Source organism: Lithobates pipiens, unplaced genomic scaffold, assembly GCF_037356315.1.
Source record: "Lithobates pipiens isolate NorthernLeopardFrog02 unplaced genomic scaffold, aLitPip1_a1.2 Scaffold_44, whole genome shotgun sequence".
NCBI lineage: Eukaryota > Metazoa > Chordata > Amphibia > Anura > Ranidae > Lithobates > Lithobates pipiens.
Genome location: NW_027507870.1, coordinates 947,894 through 972,524, shown reverse-complemented (window position 1 = coordinate 972,524; position 24,631 = coordinate 947,894). Strand labels below are relative to the sequence as shown.

At 46.0% G+C, this 24,631-nt stretch overlaps 1 protein-coding gene across 1 annotated transcript in view; it reads left to right on the top strand.

Annotated features, from left to right (window-relative positions):
• Positions 1-24,325, top strand: part of LOC143956834 (uncharacterized) — a 48,069-nt gene extending 23,744 nt beyond the window's left edge. Inside the window, exons 2-4 of the mRNA XM_077467008.1 lie at positions 14,379-16,278; positions 20,630-20,870; positions 24,075-24,325. Of these exons, the coding sequence (XP_077323134.1) occupies positions 14,379-16,114 (1,736 nt within the window). The 3' untranslated portion in view covers positions 16,115-16,278; positions 20,630-20,870; positions 24,075-24,325. The remainder of the gene's footprint in view (positions 1-14,378; positions 16,279-20,629; positions 20,871-24,074) is intronic.
• The last annotated feature ends 306 nt before the right edge of the window (positions 24,326-24,631 follow it).

Below are 24,631 nucleotides of genomic sequence, written 5' to 3'. Positions count from 1 at the left end.
GGGGTCATTTGGGGGGGGGTTTGTGCTATTTTGGCATTTTATGGCCTTCGAAACTGTGATAGGTAGTGAGGAGTTAAATCAAAAATTTGCACCCTTAGAAATCCTGAAGGTGGTGATTGGTTTTCGGGGTGCCGTGCGCGACTAGACTCCCAAAAAGTCCCACACATGTGGTATCCCCATACTCGGGAGAAGTAGCGGAATATATTTTGGGGTGCAATTCCACATATAACCATGGCATGTGTGAGCAATATATCATTTAGTGACAACTTTTTGTAAAAATTTTTTTTTTTTTTTTTTTGTCATTATTCAATCCCTTAGGACAAAAAAAATAAATATTCAATGGGCTCAACATACCCATCAGCAATTTCCTTGGGGTGTCTACTTTCCAAAATGGGGTCATTTGGGGGGGGGTTTGTACTGCCCTGCCATTTTAGCACCTCAAGAAATGAGATCGGCAGTCATAAATTAAAAGCTGTGTAAATTCCAGAAAATGTACTCTAGTTTGTAGACGCTATAACTTTTGCGCAAACCAAAAAATATACGCTTATTGACATTTTTTTTACTAAAGACATGTGGCTGAATAAATTTTGCCCTCAATGTATGACTAAAATTTAGTTTATTCGATTTTTCTTATAACAAAAAGAAGAAAATATCTTTTTTTTTCAAAATTTTCGCTCTTTTTCCATTTATATCGCAAAAAAAAAAAATCGCAGAGGCAATCAAATACCATCAAAAGAAAGCTGTATTTGTGGGAAGAAAAGGACGCAAATTTCGTTTGGGTGCAATATTGCATGACCGCGCAATTACCAGTTAAAGCAGCGCAGTGCGAAATTGCAAAAAGACCTCTGGTCCTTAAGGTATTTATTGGTCCGGAGCTGAAGTGGTTAAGAACATCATGGGCCTGGTGCTGAGGATTTTGGTGGGGCCTTTTATGAACAGTAAATAAATCAAAATGCAAACAATTTTTTGTTATAACAAATACAATTAAAGAGAGAGAGGGAGGATGAGAGAGAGAGAAAGAGAGAGAGAGAGAGAGAAAGGGGATGAGAGAGGTGTGAGGGGTAAGGGAGGGAGGATGAGAGAGAAAGGGGGGGATGAGAGAGAGAGGACGCACGTGAGCATGTGTGGGAATGACATCAACGCAGCCTGGCCAAGGCAAGTGACCGAAGGCACAGAACCTAGAAGAAAGATCGGGTGAAGATGGAAGTGCCCGGGCCCCCGGCGGGTTGATCACAGCACAGCACTGGAGTGTTCAGTCTGACAGGTATGTGTACCCTAATGTGCTAATATGCTGTGCATACTTGTACATTATGGCATAACCTACCCCAGGGCCTCTAAAAAGTTGTAATGTTAGAAAAGTTTACTACCGCTTTAATATCACAGGAGCCTCTCATGGGGCCCCTACTGACCCTGTGGCCCTTGGGCAGTGACTAAGTACATAGTTATCAACATTTCAAAAATATTTTCAGGGACGCTTTTTTTAAGTTTTTTAAGTTTGAAGTGCTATATTTAGTATGTTCCTCTATACATCACAATAGTAATTACAAAATTTAATAAGTACTAATAATGGGGCAGAACAAATATGAGGACTGTGAGATTTCCTTTAGTTGAACTGACAAAAGTGCCCATTCCAGAGCTGGTAACATTGAGGATATTCAGTATATATTTAAAGAACAGTTTTTGTGGGTAAGAGGCATAGGGGGGAGTATGGATGGTATAAATGTGGGAAGTATGTGCAGGGGAGGGAGAGGAATGTGGAGGGTCTAACAGTGGGCACTATGTACATGAGAGGAGTGCAGAGGGTATGGCAGAAGGCACTATGTACAGGAGAGGAGTGTGAAGGGTATGACAATGGGCAGTATGAACAGCAGAGGAGTGTAGAGGGTATGACATTGGGCACTATGTATAAGAGAAGAGTGTGGAGGGTATGACAGTGAGCAATATGTACAGGAGTGCGGAGGGTATGACAGTGGGCACTATGTACAGGAGAGAAGTGTGTAGTGGTTAAGCGGGCCAGACATGGATTGAAATTACACCAATTAAGCAGAGACCAGCCATAGTCGATCTATGTATGGGCTAGCTGGTTTTACACAAGTCAACCTATTAACCGACTTGAGTACAACCAGCCTGTCAGGTTTTCCCCAAAACAATCAGTGCTGCCAGCCATAGTTAGCAACACTAATCATTGTATTCACTGGCAGAACACAATAACACTGCGGGAGTGATCGCCCCATTCACAGGTCAGCAGGTGAGAGGGTGTGTGGGGACAGGCTGGGGAGAGATACTAGTCAGTCCCTGGGTAGGCACTGGTTAGTATCAGAGCCAGATACACACAGGTTACATACGCTATGATCGTTAGAGCGAGAGCAATAATTCTAGCACTAGACCTCCTCTGTAACTCTAAACATGTAACCTGTAAAAAAAATTTAAGCATCGCTTAGTACACAACAAAAAATCGTCCTAACTTTAGTGTTTTTTTTTATCAATGAAACAGTTTCTTTCCCAAAAAAACGTTTGAAAAATTGCTGCGCAAATATCGTGTAACATAAAAAGTTGCAAAGACCACCATTTTATTCCATAGGGTGTCTGCTAAAACAATATATAATGCTTGGGGGTTCTGAGTCATTTTCTAGCATAAAAAAAATGATGATTTTTACATGTAGGAAAGAAGTCTCAGAATGGGCCTGGGTGGCAAGGGGTTAATTATCATAAGTAATATACAAATAATTATTATAAGCTCTGTGAATTCATCCTCTCAGTCTGCTGCAGAGTGTTCCAGCTTGTATTTATACTGCCGCTCTGTATGCAGCTTCTGACAGGCTATGCAAGGAGCCCCGTATCTCTGGAACCATAGAGGATAGCAGCCCCATATTTTAACCAGTGCTGGAGTGGGTCTTTAGCTACCTACCCCCCCCCCCCCCCCCCACATGTCAGGTCCCTGTGACTCCTGATCGCCGAGCTACAATCCTCAAAGTCGATTTTTGTTTTTTATATTTTTATTTATTTATTTTTTTTGATTAATTTTTTGGGGGAAAATGGGCCTATCTTGAGAAAGGGGCCTGGAGCTGCAGCTCCAATAGCCCCTATGTTAATCCGGCCCTGGAGGTCACCTGCTGTCTTTGCGGGGTTTTTCTAAGTATTTTCTTGTGTACCTTCGCTTTGTGCATTCGCTGAAGTGCAGAGTCAGAAGTGCTTCCACTTATTGAAATCCCCCCCACTTGGAGAAAGACCCCCAGTTGCAAGTGTGCCCCCAGCACATGTATGAGTAATACACCATTGTTTTACTGAATGATGTACATTAGTTCTGTTTTTTAGTTAGGTTACTCAGCGCTGTTAATGTTTGATTTATCTTTTTAATTGAACATCGTTTCATTTGAAAGCACAGGAACTTATTGGTTCCTTGTGCTGCCTCTCCCTCTTTCAGTCTAAGCTCTGCTGTACAGGGGCTGCAAGAGGCTGACACCAAGCTGACCCCCCAGTCCTTTAACAACCAGTGACATCACAGACTCCATTCGCTTGCATGGCTAGGAATCCCCAGACTTCCCTTCTTATTCATACCAGGCACTTTGGATTTTGGGGAACCCCATGCAAAAAAAAAAAAAAAATGGCCCGAGGTCCCCCAAAAATCAATACAAGCTCTTTATCCAAATACACAGCCTGGCAGGCCAAGGCCTCCTGAAACCTCCCAGGTCACATGCCCTCAAGATAGGGAGGTACCTTTCCAGGAAGGAAACACACATGTCCCCATGTTGAAGAGAACAAGGGCCTCCTCCACGCAACCCTAGCCCAGTGGTTGTAGGAGGGGGTCTGCAGACGGTGGGCTTATGAGTACCCAGGTATGTTCAGCTCATCACTATTTTTCGCACTTTTTCCTTTCTCTTTTCTTGCTGACCTCTCACATCAATTGATATGTCCACTAGATGTTAATAACCTTTAACCATTTATTGTTACAGAAGCCCTATGGGCTCATACCTATCACTACTGACCTTTGAAGGGAGTCACCCATCTCAGTTGATGTTCTCCTATTCCTGTTCTCTTGGCCCTCCCTTCACCTGCATTGCTATCACCCCAGCTCCCGGGGGTGGTTGCTCTTCACCCCCCGAAAATAAGACTGGGTCTTATATTAATTTTGGCTACAAAAAAGACCCAATTGTGATAATAATAAATATCTTATCTACAAATTTTGTTTGATTCATTCTACCCAAGTGTTGTGTCTCAGATAAAATCCCATTTCCCTCTATCTCCCCTCCCCCCCCCCCCCCCCTTATCAAATATTAGGGATGGAGACATGTGTACTGTACAGTCATGGTCTCATATAAAGCCCCAACAATTTCCTTGTTTTATAGACTGCCAAAAAGTCCCACACATGTGGTATCCCCGTACTCAGGAGAAGCAGAAGAATTCATTTTGGGGTGTCATTTCCCATATACCCATGGCACGTGTGAGCAATATATCATTTAGTGACAATTTTGTGCAAAAAAAAAAATGTGCAATGTTCCCGCAAGTTGTAGCAAAATATTAATTATTCCATGGACTCAGCATGCCTCTCAGCAAACAGCTTGGGTGTCTACTTTCCAAAATGGGGTCATTTGGGGGGGGGTTTTGTGCCATCTTGGCATTTTATGGCCTTCAAATCTGTGATAGATAGTGAGGAAGTGAAATCCCCATTTTACGATCTTAGAAATCCTGAAGGTGGTGATTGGATTTTGGGCCCCGTACACGGCTAGGCTCCCAAAAAGTCCCACACATGTGGTATCCCCGTACTCAGGAGAAACAGCAGAATTTATTTTGGGGTGTCATTTCACATATGCCCATGGCATGTGCGAGCAATATGTAATTTTCCTGTAACTTGTGGCAAAATATAAAATATTCTATGAACTCGGCATGCCTCTCGGCAAATAGCTTGGGGTGTCTACTTTCCAAAACGGGGTCATTTGGGGGAATTTTGTGCCATCTTGTCATTTTATGGCCTTCGAAACTGTGATAGGTAGCGAGGAGTGAAATCAAATTGTACACCCTTAGAAATCCTGAAAGAGGTGATTGGTTTTCGGGGGCCCCGTACGCGGCTAGGCTCCCAAAAAGTCCCACACATGTGGTATCCTCATACTCAGGAGAAGCAGCAGAATGTATTTTGGGGTGCAATTCCACATATGCCCATGGCATGTTTGAGCAATATATAATTTAGTGACATCTTTGTGTACTTTGTGTACCTTCCAAAATGGGGTAATTTGGGGGGGGGGGATTAGTACTGCCCTGCCATTTTATTACCTCAAGAAATGGGATAGGTTGTCATAAACTAAAAGCTGTGTAAATTCCAGAAAATATACCTTTTACGCAAACCAATAAATATACGCATATTGACATATTTTTTTTACCAAAGACATGTGGCTGAATACATTTTGAACTAAATGTATGACTAAAATTGAGTTTATTGGATTTTTCTTCAAACAAAAAGTATAAAATATCTTTTTTTCAAAATTTTCTGTCTTTTTCAGTTTATATCGCAAAAAAAACCGCAGAGGCAATCAAATACCATCAAAAGAAAGCTCTATTTGTGGGGGGAAAAAAAAGACACAAATTTAGTTTGGGTACAACATTGCATGACCGCGCAATCAGGGCCGTTTTTAAGGCAGGGCAAAATTGGCAGCTGCCCTGGGCCCCATCATTGTTGTGGGGCCCAAAGCAGCTGTCTCCTACTTGCCAACTAGACCAGTTTAAATTCCCTTGTCCCATGAAATTTTAGTCCTGTGTTGTGTCTCAAAATCTCAGTGTGAAGTTCTGTTGCTAATCAGTAATCAGTGTAAATCCCTCCTTACATTGGTGGTCAGTGTAAATCGTCTCATTACATTGAGGCTTGGTGTACAATCCTTTTATTCACACTAGTGGCCAGTGTGAAGGTCCCCCTTACATTAGTGGTCAGTGTAAATTCTTCATTACATTAGTGGTCAGTGTAAATCCCCCTAAGCCCTTGTACACACGGTCGGACATTCCGACAACAAAATCCGTCGGATTGTGTCCGAAACTTGTGTTGCATACACACGGTCGGACAAAGTTGTCGGAAAATCCGATCGTTCGTAACGTGATGACGTTATTTCGTTATGACAGGTCTACGTTCAGGCTAGTAGCCAATAGCTTTGGTCTAGGAATTTGATCTGAGCATGCGTGGCACTTTGTCCGATCGGAATTCTCTACAAACTATTGGACAAAGTCTGATCGGATCATGTTGTCGGAAAATTTTATAGCCCAGCTCTAAAACTTTGTCGGTCGGATATTCCAACGGAAACAGTCCGATGGAGCCCACACACGGTCAGATTATCCAACAGCACGGTCCGATCGGACATTTTCCGTCGGAATGTCCGACCGTGTGTACAAGGGCTTACATTGGTGGTCAGTGTAGAAGTGTCACCTTACGTTGGCGGTCAGTACAAATCTCCTCGACAATGGTTGTCAGTGTAAATTCCCCCTTACATGGAGGTCATTGTATATTCCCCCTAAAGCCGCGTGCACACGGGCGGATTGTATGGCCTACTTAGTCCGCCGAAACACATTTCAGCGGACAGTCCGCTCGTGTGTGGGCTTCAGTTGACTTTTTCAGCGTGCAGTCTGGCGTACTAAGTATTTCGGAATTTCCGTAATACTGTCCGTCATACTTTGGTTTCAGCGGACAATCCGCTCGTGAGTAGGCTAGTTCGACGGACTAAGAATGGCGCATGCCCAGAAAGGATTTACACGGCGGAAGGGTGCATTGCTGTGTATTGGACTTCCTATTTCTAGTCCCGTCGTACGTGCTGTACACGTCATCGCGCAAGCTTTCGATGGACTGTTTGTGCATCCGTGTGTGGTCAAGTCCGTTCATTCGAAAGTATGACGGACTGTCCGTCGGATTGTATGACGGACTAAGTAGGCCATACAATCCGCCCGTGTGTACGCGGCCTTACACTGGTGGTTGGTGTAAATGTACTTATTACATTGGTGTCAGTGTAGAAATCCCTCTTTATATTGATGGGTTAGCGTAAATACCCGTTACATGGTGGTCAGTGGAAATTTCCCCTCACATTGGTGGTAAGTGTAAATCCCCCCCACCCCAAATTGATGGTCAAGCATTGTAAATTGGTGTAGAATCCCCCACTATATACTTGCCAAAGATTTCCAGTTTTGCTCTACATGATTCAGAATTTGCCACAGTGTATTGCCTCCTAACTAATCCCATCAACCTACCACCCATCAACCTACCACTGCCACTGATCCCATCAACCCCTCAGCATTGCCACTGATCACCCCCCCCCAGCCTTGCCACTGACCCCCCCAGCATTGCCACTAATCACCCCCCAGCATTGCCACTGATCCCAGGAGTCCTAGGATCCCTAGGAGTTTTCTGTCTATTGATGGGTCTGCTCACCTCCCCAGTCCATGGTGTGCAGGCAGTGAGGAGATGATGTGCTGTAACCTCTAGCAACCAATCAGTGAGTAGTAATGATATGCACTAACCTCTTGCAACCAATCATTGAGCGGTAAGGATATGTAGCAACCTCTAGCAACCAATCACTGAGCAGTAATAATGTGTAGTAACTTCTAGCAACCAATTAATGAGTGGTAAGGATGTGCAGTAACCCCTAGCAACCAATTAGTGAGCAGTATTGTTGTACAGTAATCTCTAGCAACCAATCAGCAAGCAGAAGTCATGTGCTGTAACCTCTAACAGTCAGTCAGTGAGTGGTAATGATACACTGTAACCTCTGGCAACCAATCGTATTAGCTGCCTGATCTGATTCAGTAAACTGATTTTGAGTCTAGCTTCTATTTATTGTTAACTCAGAGCAGGTGGAAAGCAAAATGACATGGAAGGGGGCCCAAGAAAATGTTTTCCCAGGGTCCAATCAATATTAAAGACAGCCCTGTGCGCAATTACCAGTTAAAGCAGTGCAGTACCAAATTGTAAAAAGTGCTTTGGTCATTGAGCAGCCAAATCCTCCGGGGCTGAAGTGGTTAATGTAATCTGCCCCAGTGTCTGCAGCTATATACCTGATTTCAGAGTGCTGATCGTTGCTCACATGACCGGCCAGCTCTTTCCTCACATGGCCTGACAGCTGCAGTGGGTGGGGCTGAGATTCCCCCGCTGATGTCAGTCAGGAGGGGAGGAGAGAGGTGGCGGGTCACATGAGTACTGATCGGCGCTCTGAAATCAGGTATGTAGCTGCATTTTTTTTTATTTATAAGGCACAGACACTGGGGCAGATTACATTAATTAATTAATTAAATTAATAGCAAATTGTAATTTTACAAGCAGGACGGGAGGGAGAAGGGGAGGGCATGATACGGAGCTTGGGGGGGGGAGATGACAGAGTAGGACAGAAGACACAGCGGATGAAGGAGGCACATAAACTGACCACGGTGTCAGGGCTCAGCACCCATGATAAACCATGGTCAGTTGGAGATGTGCCTCCTCCTCCTCTCTCCAATCAGGCACCCACGTGGAGTCAGTGACCTCATCATCCCCTCCCTCCTCATCACTGGAGCAAACCTGGCAGTATGCTGCAGCTGGGGGAACATGACTGCCAGATTGCTGTCCTTCTTGGGCATCCCCTCTCTCTGGGCTCACATTACTGACTTCCTCTAGCTGGGTATCATCATCAGAGCCTTCAAAACACAGGGCATCCTCCTGGAGCATGTACCCAACACTGCTCAAACAGTTCGGCGGACTCCTCAGGAGGACTTTGTGGGGCTAGGGAAGGAGTGGCTGGTGCCATTGAGCCAAGGGAAGAGGCCGCGTTGGCAGCTGCTTTGCCAGACAAAGAACCTTGAGCCTGGGTGAGAGAGGATGAAGCAGATGAGGATAGCTTGGTCATCCACTCCACCAAATCTTCGGCATGTTCCAGCTCAACGTGGCCAGCTGATGAAAAAAAGGACAAGTGTGTCCCATGGCCACGTGCTGATGAGGATACACTGTGTCCACGACCAGCACTGTTGCCTCTAGACACAGAGCCTGCTTGCCCTCTTTTATTGGCTCGTGACTGTCTGTCTCTCCTTGTTGGCCTTCCAGACATACTAATGGCCTGCAGGGAGATGTAGCTGCACAAAGCTGGGACGTATATACTGCAGCTAGCAGAATCAACTGCCTGCCTGTAGTATTATTAGTGTGAGAACACCAGCAATTGGGGTAGCTTTATGTGCACACTGTGCAGAGTACACAGTACACCAACTGTAATTACTGCAGCTGCCTGCCTGTGGTATAGGCTCAGAATGACACCAGCAATTGGGGTAGCTTTATGTGCACACTGTGCAGAGTACACAGTACAATAAGTGTAATTACTGCAGCTGCCTGTAGTATAGGATCAGAAGAACACCAGCAATTGGGGTAGCTTTAGGTGCACACTGTGCAGATGACAAAATACACCAACTGTAATTGCTAAAACTGCCTGCTGATAGGATCAGCAGAACATAAGCAATTGGGGTCGCTTTAGGTGCACACTGTGCAGATGACACAATACACCAACTGTAATTGCTAAGGCTGCCTGCTGATAGGATCAGCAGAACACCAGCAACTGGGGTAGCTTTAGGTGCACACTGTGGAGATGACACAATACACCAACTGTAATTGCTACAGCTGCCTGCGGATAGGATCAGCAGAACACCAGCAATTGGGGTAGCTTTAGGTGCACACTGTGCAGATGACCCAATACACCAACTGAAATTGCTAAAGCTGCCTGCTGATAGGATCAGCAGAACACCAGCAATTGGGGAAGCTTTAAGTGCACACTGTGCAGATGACACAATACACCAACTGTAATTGCTACAGCTGCCTGCGGATAGGATCAACACAATACCAGCAATTGGGGTAGCTTTAGGTGCACACTGTGCAGATGACACAATACACCAACTGTAATTGATAAAGCTGCCTGTGGATAGGATCAGCAGAACACCAGCAATTGGGGTAGCTTTAGGTGCACACTGTGCAGATGACACAATACACCAACTGTAATTGCTACAGCTGCCTGCGGATAGGATCAGCAGAACACCAGCAATTAGGGTAGCTTTAGGTGCACACTGTGCAGATGACAATACACCAACTGAAATTGCTAAAGCTGCCTGTGGATAGGATCAGCAGAACACCAGCAATTGGGGTAGTTTTAGGTGCACATTGTGCGGATGACACAATACACCAACTGTAATTGCTACAGCTGCCTGCGGATAGGATCAACACAACACCAGCAATTGGGGTAGCTTTGGGTGCACACTGTGCAGATGACACAATACACCAACTGTAATTCTACAGCTGCCTGCGATATAGAATCAGCAGAACACCAGCAATTGGGGTAGCTTTAAGTGCGCACTGTGCAAAGGACACAATACACAGGAGCGGATCTAGCTATACTGAATACAGTGTGTATATATATATATATATATATATATATATATATACACACACACACACACGCACACACACACACCACCTAGGATGCATATATATATATATACACAATACACTGACTACAGCTAACTGACTAGCCTCCTGCCTGCTCTATCTAACTCAAATGAAATGACACTGTCTCTCTGTCTATCTCTCTCCGTCGCCGCAACACACTACACAAGGCCACCACGCAGTCGGCCTTATATAGTGTGGGGCGTGTACTAAACCCCCTGAGCCACCCTGGCTTTGGCCAATTATGGCTCTCTGTACAGACGGCGCTGTGATTGAACAAGCATGCGGGTCATAGTGCATGCTTGGCCAATCATCAGCCAGCAATGCATGCAGTGAATTATGGGCCGTGATGCACCACTTGAATTTGGCGCGAACGACCAACAATGTTCGGAATTCTCCGAACGGACGAACAGATAATGTTCGAGTCGAACATGGGTTTGGCTCGAACACGAAGCTCATCCCTAGCTACCATATTGTAAACTCAATTTTATTCCTATCTGGGTGTGGCAGCGAGTGATACAGATATTCTTCAGGCTGGGTTTCACACGTAGGCGAATTGGATCTGGGTTTCCCCGCATCCAATTTGCATAGCAGGAGAATGTGACCAGCTCTCTATGGAGCCGGTTCACATATCTCTAGGACGGCTGCGGAGCGCACTGCGGAGCGCACTGCACAGAAACACTGTGTGTCTTTAGCTCAGTTTCAGAGCCGAATTCATGCAAAGATTCGGCCCTGATTTGTCCCAGAACTGAAGAATGGGGACACACAGCGTTCCTGTGCGATCCATAGCCGGTTCCAGTGTGAACCGAGCCTAAAAGCTTAGAATTGCAACATAAAATGCTATGAATGGGACGAGTTTCCAATAAAACATGTGGTGGTAGCTACGTTTTGTGTGTGTGTGAAGGACCTTCCAGCACCTGCCTCCGTCAGGATATAGCTTCCTCCACTCTGGAATCAGTAAATGGGTATTGAAGCTGTGCATTGCACCCAAGGACTAGACGACACTAGCTTAGGTGCAAACTGGAACTCCCATTATTGTAAATTCACAAAGAATATTTAGCACACAAGATCAGGTAAGAGCTTGATCACATTACCCTAACAATGCAAACTGTAACCAGTAGTCTCATTAGCACATCTAAGGAAAAACCAACAGTGATCTAATTGACAACTAGTCACTGAGACAAGCCTAGGTAACCCGGGACACTGCCCACCCGGACAATGCTTTGATCAGGAATGCCATCTTACCTCTGAATGTCCGGCATCAGTCTACAGCAGTCTATGAGACAAAGCTCAAACAATGTTTTTAGCAGTCTGAAAAAGTGGAATTGAATTTATCTTCATAGATTTCTTAAGGGATATTGCAACAATCATCATTTTATTCTCTAGGGTTTCTGCTATAAAAAAAAAAATATATATATATATATATATATAATATTTGGGGGTTCGAGTCATTTTCTAGCAAAAAATATTAATTTAACCACTTCCGGATCACGGCACGCCCATATACATCCCTACTTTGAGGAGGAATATCGTTGTTATGGCAGCAGCTAGCTGCCATAACCCCGGTATCTTCTTGTTAGGCCGGCGGTCCGCTACAAGATAAAAGGTGTCCTCCGCCGTTTACCGGAGCCGTCGGCAGCGGCGGAGGCGATCGTGTCCTCTCTGTTGCTGGGTATGGAGAGGAGTGAGGGGAAGATCTTCCCCCCACACGTCTCCAAGACACTGCAGGGTGGAAGCAACATCAAAACGTCATTTACGCCCATACCTCTTAACCACTGCCTCACGCCCATATACGTCGGCAGAATGGCATGGCTGGGCACAATCACGTACCGGTACGTGATTCTTTCAGTGCCCAGCCGTGGGTCGGGAGTGCGCCGCCAGCGGCACGCTCCCGACCCGGTCCTGTGCTCCGTGACCGTGGCCGCGGGACCAGCGGACCCAATCGCCGCTGGTGTCCTGTGATCGGGTCACAGAGCTGAAGAACGAGGAGAGATCTGTGTAAAGAAACCTCTCCCCATGCTTCCCTGTGTGGCTGTCACCGATCGTCTCTTCCCTTTTATAGGAAAGGACGATCAGTGAAATCACAAGCCAGGCCAATAAAAAAAAAAAAAATGGTGCATTTAAATAGCAGTGATTGCTGTATAAATGACAATGGTCCTAAAAATGTGTCAAAAATGACAGCTGTGTCCGCCATAATGTCGCAGTCACAATAAAAATCGCTGATCACCGCCATTACTAGTAAAAAAAAAATATTAATAAAAATGCTATAAATCTATCCCCTATTTTGTAAACGCTATAACTTTTGCGCAAACCAATCAATAATGGTTAATTGCGATTTTTTTTTTTTTTTTTACCAAAAGTATGTAGAAGAATACGTATCGGCCTAAACGGAGGAAAAAAAATGTTTTTATATATATTTTTTGGGGATATTTATTATAGCAAAAAGTAAAAAATAATGCATTTTTTTTTTTTAAATTGTCGCTCTATTTTTGTTTATAGCGCAAAAAAATAAAAACTGCAGAGGTGATCAAATACCACCAAAAGAAAGCTCTAGTTGTGGGGAAAAAAGGATGACAACTTTGTTTGGGAACCACGTCGCACGACCGCGCAATTGTCAGTTAAAGCGACGCAGTGCCGAATCGCAAAAAGGGGCCTGGTCCTTTGGCTGCAAATTGTTCCGGGGCTTAAGTGGTTAAAGGGCCATTTTTTTTAAATCCTCTTTTTAATGAAAAAAAAATTTTTTATTGCATTTTAGTGTAAATATGAGATCTGAAGTCTTTTTGACCCCCCAGATCTCAAATTTAAGAGGTCCTGTCATGCTTTTTTTTCTATTACAAGGGATGTTTACATTCTTTGTAATAGGAACAAAAGTGACACTTTTATTTTTTTTAAACGGTGTAAAAATAAAAAATAAGAGGTAAAATAAATAAGAATTTTTTTTTTTTAATTTAAACCCATCGAGCTCGCGTGCAGAAGCGAACACATACGTGAGTAGCGCCCGCATATGAAAATGGTGGTCAAACCACACATGGGAGGTATCGCCGCGATTGGTAGAGCGAGAGCAATAATTTTAGCATTAGACCTTCTCTGTAACTCAATACATGCAACCTGTAGAATTTTTATAAACGGCACCTATGGGGATTTTTAGGGGTAAAAGTTTGTCGCCATTCCACGAGCGGGCGCAATTATAAAGTGTGACATGTTGGGTATCAATTTACTCAGCTTAACATTATTATTTCACAATATATAAAAAAATTGGGCTAACTTTACTGTTGTCTTATTTTTTTAATTAAAAAAAGTGTATTTTTTTCCCAAAAAAGGCTTGCTTGTAAGACCGCTGCGCAAATACGGTGTGACAGAAAGTATTGCGGCCACCATTTTATTCTCTAGGGTGTTAGAAAAAAAATTATAATGTTTGGGGGTTCTAAGTAATTTTCTAGCAAAAAAAAAATGTTTTTAACTTGTAAACAACACATCTAAAAAAGAGGCCCAGTCCTTAAATGGTTAAACTAATTTAAAGTTCCAGAAAAGGCCTGGTCAGCAAGTGGCTTAAATTGTATTTTTACCAAAGAATAGGCATTTTAAAAATGGCTGCGCAAATATTGTGTGACAAAAAAATTGCGACTACCAACCATTTTTTTTTTTTTTCCAGGGCCTTTGCTTTCAGAAAATCTATAATGTTTGGGTGTTCTAAATAATTATCTAATTAAAAAAAAAAATGCAGATGTTTACATAAATGAGAGAAATGTAATAATTTGTTTGGGCAGCTAGTGGTTAAAGTGTATGAAAAGACAACGTGGTTTTGAAAGCTTTGGCTGGAGTAGGGAAGGATTAGGCCCTTTTGTTCGGGTTTGTATGTGTTCCCGTAAAGGAGATTTAGCCTCTGTGATGACCATTGTCACAGAGAGAGTGATGGGAAATCTGACATTTTAGATTCGTCACTAGAGCAAGAGGTAAGGGAGAATCCTCCACCCGTCCATCCACCCATTCACACATCTCCTCTTCAACGCATTCACACATCTCCTCTTCAACGCATTCACACATCTCCTCTTCAACCCATCCACACATCTCCTCTTCAACCCATCCACACATCTCCTCTTCAACCCATCCACCCATCTCCTCTTCAACCCATCCACCCATCTCCTCTTCAACCCATCCACACATCTCTTCAACCCATCCACACATCTTCTCTTCAACCCATCCACACATCTCTTCAACCCATCCACACATCTTCTCTTCAACCCATCCACCCATCTCCTCTTCAACCCATCCACCCATCTCCTCTTCAACCCATTCACCCATCTCCTCTTCAACCCATCCACCCATCTTCTCTTCAACCCATCCACCCATCTTCTCTTCAACCCATCCACCCATCTTCTCTTCAACCCATCCACCCATCTTCTCTTCAACCCATTCACCCATCTCCTCTTCAACCCATCCACCCATCTCCTCTTCAACCCATCTTCTCTTCAACCCATCTTCTCTTCAACCCATCCACCCATCTCCTCTTCAACCCATCTTCTCTTCAACCCATCTTCTCTTCAACCCATCCACCCATCTTCTCTTCAACCCATCCACCCATCTTCTCTTCAACCCATCCACCCATCTTCTCTTCAACCCATCCACCCATCTTCTCTTCAACCCATTCACCCATCTCCTCTTCAACCCATCCACCCATCTCCTCTTCAACCCATCTTCTCTTCAACCCATCTTCTCTTCAACCCATCCACCCATCTCCTCTTCAACCCATCCACCCATCTCCTCTTCAACCCATCCACCCATCTCCTCTTCAACCCATTCATCCATCTCCTCTTCAACCCATCCACCCATCTTCTCTTCAACCCATCCACCCATCTCCTCTTCAACCCATCCACCCATCTCCTCTTCAACCCATCCACCCATCTCCTCTTCAACCCATTCACCCATCTCCTCTTCAACCCATCCACCCATCTTCTCTTCAACCCATCCACCCATCTTCTCTTCAACCCATCCACCCATCTTCTCTTCAACCCATCCACCCATCTTCTCTTCAACCCATTCACCCATCTCCTCTTCAACCCATCCACCCATCTCCTCTTCAACCCATCTTCTCTTCAACCCATCTTCTCTTCAACCCATCCACCCATCTCCTCTTCAACCCATCCACCCATCTCCTCTTCAACCCATCCACCCATCTCCTCTTCAACCCATCCACCCATCTTCTCTTCAACCCATCCACCCATCTTCTCTTCAACCCATTCACCCATCTCCTCTTCAACCCATCCACCTATCTTCTCGTCAACCCATCCACCCATCTTCTCTTCAACCCATCCACCCATCTCCTCTTCAACCCATCCACCCATCTCCTCTTCAACCCATTCACCCATCTCCTCTTCAACCCATCCACCCATCTTCTCTTCAACCCATCCACCCATCTTCTCTTCAACCCATCCACCCATCTCCTCTTCAACCCATCCACCCATCTTCTCTTCAACCCATTCACCCATCTTCTCTTCAACCCATCCACCCATCTTCTCTTCAACCCATCCACCCATCTCCTCTTCAACCCATTCACCCATCCCCTCTCCCACCCATCCACCCATCCCCTCTCACACCCATTCACCCATCCCCTCTCACACCCATCTCCTCTCCCACCCATCTCATCTCTCACCCATCTCCTCTCTCACCCATCCTTCCCAGAGTCTCATTAAGTGAACTCCATTCTCTCCTGTCCTGGATCTGAATTTTAGACCGACCAGAGGTCACTTATCCTCCATCACCAGGAAGAGAGAAGAAGAATGTCTGCAACAATTAAAAATGAGACTCCCTATCATTTTTCCTACTGCTATTCATACCAGGTTGCACTGAACAGCGTCAAGGTAAGTTCACCTGATTATGTACACACATTTGTCAGGTTGTGAGATTTGTTGTTGACCACTTCAGCTCTGGAAGGTTTAACCGCCTTCATGACCAGGCCATTTTTTGCAATGCATTACTGGCAATTGGACAGTCATGCGATCTACTCGCTAGGGGGAGAACCTCTGGAGTGATCTAGGATGGAAAAGAACCTGGGGGTCCTAGTAGATGATAGGCTCAGCAATGGCATGCAATGCCAAGCTGCTGCTAACAAAGCAAACAGAATATTGGCATTAAAAAGGGGATCAACTCCAGAGATAAAACGATAATTCTCCCGCTCTACAAGACTCTGGTCCAGCCGCACCTGGAGTATACTGTCCAGTTCTGGGCACCAGTCCTCAGGAAGGATGTACTGGACTACAAAGAAGGGCAACAAAGCTAATAAAGGGTCTGGAGGATATTAGTTATGAGGAAAGGTTGTGAGCTCTGAACTTATTCTCTCTGGAGAAGATGCGCCTGAGAGGGGATATGATTTCATTATATAAATACCGGACTGGTGACCCCACAATATACAAATACCATACTGGTGACCCCACAATATACAAATAACGTACTGGTGACCCCACAATATACAAATGCGGTACTGGTGACCCCACAATATACAAATACGGTACTGGTGACCCCACAATATATAAATACCATACGGTGACCCCACAATAGGAAGAAAACTTTTTCACGGAAGGGAATCTAAAAAGACTTGTGACCACTCAGTAAAATTCAAAGAAAAGCGGTTTAACCTTAAACTACGTAGAGGGTTCTTTACTATAAGAGGATGTGGAATTCCCTTCCACAGGCGGTGGTCTCAGCAGGGGGCATCAATAGTTTCAAGAAACTATTAGATAAGCACCTGAACGACCACAACATACAGGGATATACAATGTAATACTGACATATAATCACACACATAGGTTGGACTTGATGGCCTTGTGTCTCTCTTGTGTAACTCTGTACCCAACTGAGATTTGTATAATCTTTTTCACGCAAATGTTTTCTTTTGGTTGTATTTGATCACTACTGGGTTTTTCTTATTTTTTTGCAATATAAATGAATAAAGACCCCAAATTTTTGAAACAAAAACAATATTTTTACATAATTTTTATATAATTTCTTCATAAACGTTAATTAAATTATATCCTGCTGCATGTTTTTGATAAAAGGAAAAATCCCAATAAGTGTATATTGATTGTATTTGCTTGAAAGTTAAAGGGTGGTATTGCAGCAGCTGAAAGATACAGAAGGTTCTACTACTGACTCCCGTTTGGCTCAGGGTTGTGGTGCAGCCCCACTGAACTCAATGGGAGAGAATGGCAGGCGGTGCCACCTGTCATACTCTGCACCCCAAGTTAAAAATTGTGTGGCATGTGTATAGCCCTGTCTGGCTGTATTGTTTGGATCCAGTTTGGTTTTTACTGCTCCCCCCAGATGCCCATGTAAATGAGCCCTTAATGCAGCCTTCAATGGTTTTATTTATAATGTTGCTGCTAAATATCTAATGATCCTGTCAATTCCCCTTAGATCCTGTTTGAATCTGACTACACCAAGCATGGAAGCAGGTCTGTGCTGGTGTTGTCATGTCCCTGGGCATGGTGCTCAGATGTACAGGATGCCATGCCGACACAGCGTACCTGTACTTGCATAGTCAATTTGGCAGCCTATTTCAGCCCTGCTGCCTTAAATGACAGCAACCATGCCCACCCATCCAGCCCTACTTTTTTGAATGACAGCAGCCACCCCCCACCCAGGCCTTCTTAGTTGAATGACAGCAGCCACCCCCCTACCCATCCCTATTCTTTAAAATAATAGAAGGCACTCCCCCACCCATCCCTGTTCTTTTGAATGATAGCAGCCACTCCCCTGCCCAGCTCTGTTGAATGTCAGCAGTTATTCCCCCCCACCCAGCTCTGTTAAGTGACAGCAGCCATTCCCCTGCCCAGACCTGTTCTTTCAAATAACAGCAGCCACTCCCCCACTTAGACCTAGTCTTTGAAATGATAGCAGCCAATCTCCTGCCCAGCCCAGCTCTGTTCAATAAGGACAGACACTCCCCCCGCCCAGCTCTGTTCAATAAGGACAGCCACTCCCCCCGCCCAGCTCTGTTCAATAAGGACAGCCACTCCCCCCGCCCAGCTCTGTTGAATGACAGCAGCTACTCCCTCGCCCAGCTCTGTTGCATGACAGCAGCCACTACCCCCGCCCAGCTCTGTTGAATGACAGCAGCTACTCCCTCGCCCAGCTCTGTTGCATGACAGCAGCCACTCCCCCCTCCCAGCTCTGTTGAATGACAGCAGCTACTCCCTCGCCCAGCTCTGTTGAATGACAGCAGCCACTACCCCCGCCCAGCTCTGTTGAATGACAGCAGCCACTCCCCCCGTCCAGCTCTGTTGAATGACAGCAGCCACTCCACCCGCCCAGCTCTGTTGAATGACAGAAGCCACTCCCCTGCCCAGCTCTGTTGAATGACAGCAGCCACTCCCCCCATCCAGCTCTGTTGAATGACAGCAGCCACTACCCCCGCCCAGCTCTGTTGAATGACAGCAGCTACTCCCTCGCCCAGCTCTGTTGCATGACAGCAGCCACTACCCCCGCCCAGCTCTGTTGAATAACAGCAGCCACTCCCCTGCCCAGCTCTGTTGAATGACAGCAGCCACTCCCCCCGTCCAGCTCTGTTGAATGACAGCAGCCACTCCCCCTGCCCAGCTTGGTTGAATGACAGCAGCCACTCCCCCCATCCAGCTCTGTTGAATGACAGCAGTAACTCCCCCTGCCCAGCTCTGTTGCATGACAGCAGCCACTCCCCCCATCCAGCTCTGTTGAATGACAGCAGCCACTCCCCCCATCCAGCTCTGTTGAATGACAGCAGCCACTCCCCCTGCCCAGCTCTGTTGCATGACAGCAGCCACTCCCCCCGTCCAGCTCTGTTGAATGACAGCAGCCACTCCCCCGTCCAGTTCTGTTGAATGACAGCAGCCACTCCACCGTCCAGCTCTGTTGAATGACAGCAGCCACTCCCCGTCCAGCTCTGTTGAATGACAGCAGCCACTCCCCCGTCCAGCTCTGTTGAATGACAGCAGCCACTCCCCCGCCCAGCTCTGTTGAATGACAGCAGCCACTCCCCGCCCAGCTCTATTGAATGACAGCAGCCACTCCCCCTGCCCAGCTCTGTTGCATGACAGCAGCCACTCCCCCGCCCAGCTCTGTTGCATGACAGCAGCCACTCCTCACCCAGCTCTGTTGAATGACAGCAGCCACTCCCCCGTCCAGCTCTGTTGAATGACAGCAGCCACTCCCCTGCCCAGCTCTGTTGAATGACAGCAGACACTCCCCTGCCCAGCTCTGTTGAATGACAGCAGCCACTCCCCCCGTCCAGCTCTGTTGAATGACAGCAGCCACTCCCCTGCCCAGCTCTGTTGAATGACAGCAGCCACTCCCCCTGCCCAGCTCTGTTGCATGACAGCAGCCACTCCCCCGCCCAGCTCTGTTGCATGACAGCAGCCACTCCTCACCCAGCTCTGTTGAATGACAGCAGCCACTCCCCGTCCAGCTCTGTTGGATGACAGCAGCCACTCCCCCCGCCCAGCTCTGTTGAATGACAGCAGACACTCCCCTGCCCAGCTCTGTTGAATGACAGCAGCCACTCCCCCCGTCCAGCTCTGTTGAATGACAGCAGCCACTCCCCTGCCCAGCTCTGTTGAATGACAGCAGACACTCCCCTGCCCAGCTCTGTTGAATGACAGCAGCCACTCCCCCCGTCCAGCTCTGTTGAATGACAGCAGCCACTCCCCCCGTCCAGCTCTGTTGAATGACAGCAGCCACTCCCCCCGCCCAGCTCTGTTGCATGACAGCAGCCACTCCCCCAGCCCAGCTCTGTTGAATGACAGCAGCCACTCCCCCCCGCCCAGCCAGAGCATTGTCTGTCAAAAGTACACCTGCTGGACTTGAGAGACTCTCCCACAGTGGGGAAAAGAGACAAAACAGAGGTTGTGTGGTCACGAGGCCACAGAATAAAACGTAATAAAAGGTAAAAAAAAAATATTTTTTGCAACAGATGCTGTTAACACATAAATAAAGTATTTGTAGTATTATATTGCACAACTCTTCACAAAGACTTTGTATGATCTAAAGTATTTTATAAGATGAATAGAACATCATATTGTAAAATGGCTGGATTTTGGCTTTAAGCATCACTCTGGGGCAATAAAGGTGGTTAGGAACCAACCACCCTGGAGAAGGGGCCCATTCACGACTGCAAACCCTACAACTCCTTTTCATTTGGATGTGCTTTATAACTTTTGCTTCTGTTGTGCTTTATTCCAGGAACATGGCGTGGTGGGGCCTTGGTCTACTAAACGAATCAACCAGTTGGCTTTACCCAGTCATATTTATGTGAAATATGGACATCAAACACAAGATGACACCCGTCACCGTGCAGATTTGCATCAAAGTTACAATGGCATCTACCATCACACCTTCTATATCCGGGAATACGGGGCGGACAAGTCATCATTGCAGCTATCAAGTAACAAAGGAGGAGATAGTCCTATGTGCCCAAACTATGGTAAGCATAGTCAATCATTGAGGGATGTACCGCTGCGTGCAGAGCCCCATTACTGGTCATACCAGGGTATTGACTAATGGGATATCACATACCTATATGGAGCAAGGTCACATTAACCCCTTCACATCGACTGTACAAAAATATGTCGTCTCTCAGTGGGTTGGCCTTAGTGCCGAGTGGCCACATATTTGCGTACCACCCTGCAGAAATTTGCGTGCCCTGAGCACTTCTGGCACCAGCCAGGAGTGCTGGTTACCAGCGGCCAACAGAAAGCTCCCGATTGTTCCTTGTGATTGGGAGCTTTATAATTGTGTCACCACTGTGACAGCCAATCACGGCGGTCACATGATCATAAACCCCGCCTCCCGGCATCAGAAACCCCTTAAAGGGCTTGGAGGCACCAGCTCAAAGTGGTTAAATAAATGTAAGGAGAGGCAGGCATCTTTTCAGACATCATTTCGGGTTACCCAAATTAAAAAGACTAAAGAGTAGGTCTATTACTTTACATGCACTGTAAGTGTCTTCTATAATGGGGTACAAATACAAGGTAAGGGACAAAGTGTAAATGGGTCTCAGTTTAAAATTTTAATAAAGGTAATAGACCCACACATACACTATATTACCTAAAGTATTGGGACTCCTCCCTTTACACGCACATGAACTTTAATGGCACCCCAGTCTTAGTCCGTAGAGGTTCAATATTGAGGGGGTCCACCCTTTGCAGCTATAACAGCTTCAACTCTTCTGGGAAGGCCGTCCACAAGGTTTAGGAGTGTGTCTATGGGAATGTTTGACCATTCTTCCAGAGGCACATTTGTGAGGTCAGGCACTTATGTTGGACGAGGAGGCCGGGCTCGCCGTCTCCACTCTAATTTATCCCAAAGGTGTTCTATCGGGTTCAGGTTAGGACTCTGTGCAGGCCAGTCAAGTTCCTCCACCCCAAACTCACTCATCCATGTCTTTATGGACCTGTACATGATTTTGCGCAACCGGGCTGCCCCGTTGCAGTATATATGCAGTGGGCAGTCGGGAACTGGTTAAAAAAATAGAAAATTCATGTGCATATTACTTGCCCATGCAGGGGTTTCTTTCACACAAAATCCAAATAATGAAAATGCCGAGCCACCTGGCTCCCTTGTTGGCAGCATTACTGCTCCTCTCACCAGTTCCTCTGACTGTGTTGTCCATCTCTTCTGGATCACTTTGGCTCTTTTTTTAGTTGGGGCACCTTGCTGCATGGCCCACCTCTGGCTTATGGATTGGGGTTCTCCCGACACCCCCGACAGTAGCTGACCTGACTCCTAGAACTAAACCTGCTGTCTCCTGATTGGGCACCTTTGACCCATGGGTGAGACCCTCTGTCTCCTAGCTTCTGGCTGGAGTTTCTCTGACCCCTGGGTGAGACCCTCTGTCTCTTGGCTTCTGGCTGTTTCTCCTCTGACCCCTGGGTGAGACCTCCTGTCTCTTAGCGTCTGACTGGGGCTCCTCTAGCCCTTCAGTGACACCCTCTTTCTCTTAGCATCTGGCTGGGGCTACTCTGACCACTGAGTGAGACCCTCTGTCTCTTAGCTTCTGGTAGGAGCTCCTCTAACCCCTCGGTGAGATCCCTGTCTCTTGACTGCTGGCTGGAGCACCTCTGAGCCTTGAGCGAGACCCTCTGTTTCGTGGCTCCTGGCTGGGGCCCTCTGATTCCTGCGTGAGCTCTTTCATCTCCCACTCAGGGAAATGGTCTCCAAACTGGAAGCTCTGATCTATCCTCAGATCTGAGTATATAACGACCCTGCACACCTGTATACTCAGACAGGTCGCAGGTACCTAGCAAAATCCGGACACAGGATTGAAAGTTATGATCCAGAACTACAGCATCTGAAGAAATCCAAATACACAGCTTTCTCTGACCAGAAACACTAGTCCGGAATGCTGCATTAACCCCCTAAATGTGTGTCAGGTCACCTTGAGGCGAGGTGACAGATGCACACCGTAGGGATCAGGAGTGCACCGCAAGATTGTGGACCCTAGGGCTGACTGCTGCGGACGGGAGACTGATCCCACTGGGGTTAGAGCGTAAGATTCCCTGGGGCGCGGAGTCTAAGAGCCAGCAGGTGTTCACCAGCGCCTCGAGTGGTGAGGATGGACTTGGCTGCAACTGGCTCCGGGTCGCGACCCCCAGGGTCCCCCAGCTCACACCCACAGTAGGCAACAGGAGGATAAGGATAGTGAGGGATAAAGCCAAGGTCGGGGCCACAAGCAGACAGGAATAGTCAGGGACATGCCAATAGGTCAGGATCACAGGCAAACAGGGATAGTCAAGGACACGCCAACGTTGGTAACGGAACAACAGACGAGCACACGGCAGGTAACAGGAAGCTAAACACACAAAGGAATACACAATGGTTGATCTGCAGGGTTGGCCTGCAGTGCACAGGTTAATATAGAGTTCTCCGATAGGAGCTAGGGTGGAGTCATGCCAGAGGATAGATACAAAAGCAGTCAGGTGAGGGTCGGCTGGTCTCTAGAGATGAACACATGGAAACAGGTAAGCAGACCAACTCTATTGCATAACCATGACAATGTGTCACATTTTCCTATATTCTCACAGTGATAGTCACAACATCACAGTGATTGTCACAACATCTTGAGTTGTAAAATATACAAACCCTTTAATTTACATGTGTAGGGATGCTTTAAAGTTACTGTTATGGAACAGCATGATTTTAGGGGGCCCACTCAAATTGGTAGAGCATGTTTGGCTCTGGAATTAAATTTTTCTTAATTTTTTTTTGCAATTTGCTGTCAAACATCAGTACCCCAACCTACATTTTTTTGATAATTTGTACTCATAAAGGCTTTTTTAGTACTGGGCCTAAATTGACACGCAAAAGTAGTAGTTCAAAAATTATTTTTAATTAAAGTTTTTCTTATCAATTCAACGTAGACAGTTGTGTTTGCACGAAGTGTCCACAGGCCTCAATACCAAAAGCAGGCATCTTCCTAAACAACTAGAACTATAGTCCGAAAGTATTTTGATGGCAGTGCCCCCAGGCCTAAATGAAGAGACGCAAATCACAGAGAGGAGCCTTTCTTAAAAAATGAGAACTATAGTCATCAGCTGTGGGTGGGTAAAAACTGATAAATTCTCACCATGGGTTGCAGTGCCTCACCATTTAGAGGTTTCTCATTATATCAAATGTCCTCCTTTTAAAGGTAAACAAGAGGAAGACAGAAAGGAGATGGACAGTAGAAGAATTCAAGAAGAAGAGAGGAGGAGGCAGCGGCAGATTGAGCGAGAGAGGCGGATTCAGGAGGAGATTGAGAAGGAAAGTAAAGCATTAGAAGAAGAACAAGCCCAGTTCAATAAGAAGCTGGAGATGAGAAGAAACAGAAGAATACAAAGACAGAAGCAAACTTATATCCTTCGCCACGTGGTAGCAGGCGATCCCTTCCACATCCAAGCCACAGAGGTAACATTACATTGTTATGATATAATTACTTATATACTCATTTCGCTATTTACTTCTGGTATGCATTCAGAATAACAGCCCCCTGGTGCCTTCATAAAACAGATAGGTGTAGTGAGATGGCATCCTGCTCCTGAGATATCACAGAACAATATTACTCTCAGACTCCTGACAATGCATCTGGGTATATCGATGACTTGGAGACTATAACGGAACGTCCCCACACTCCGCTTGAGTTCTTTCGTCATATACCACTTCCTCCCAGTCTGAATACAGATATCAGATATTCCAACCGCTCACAGG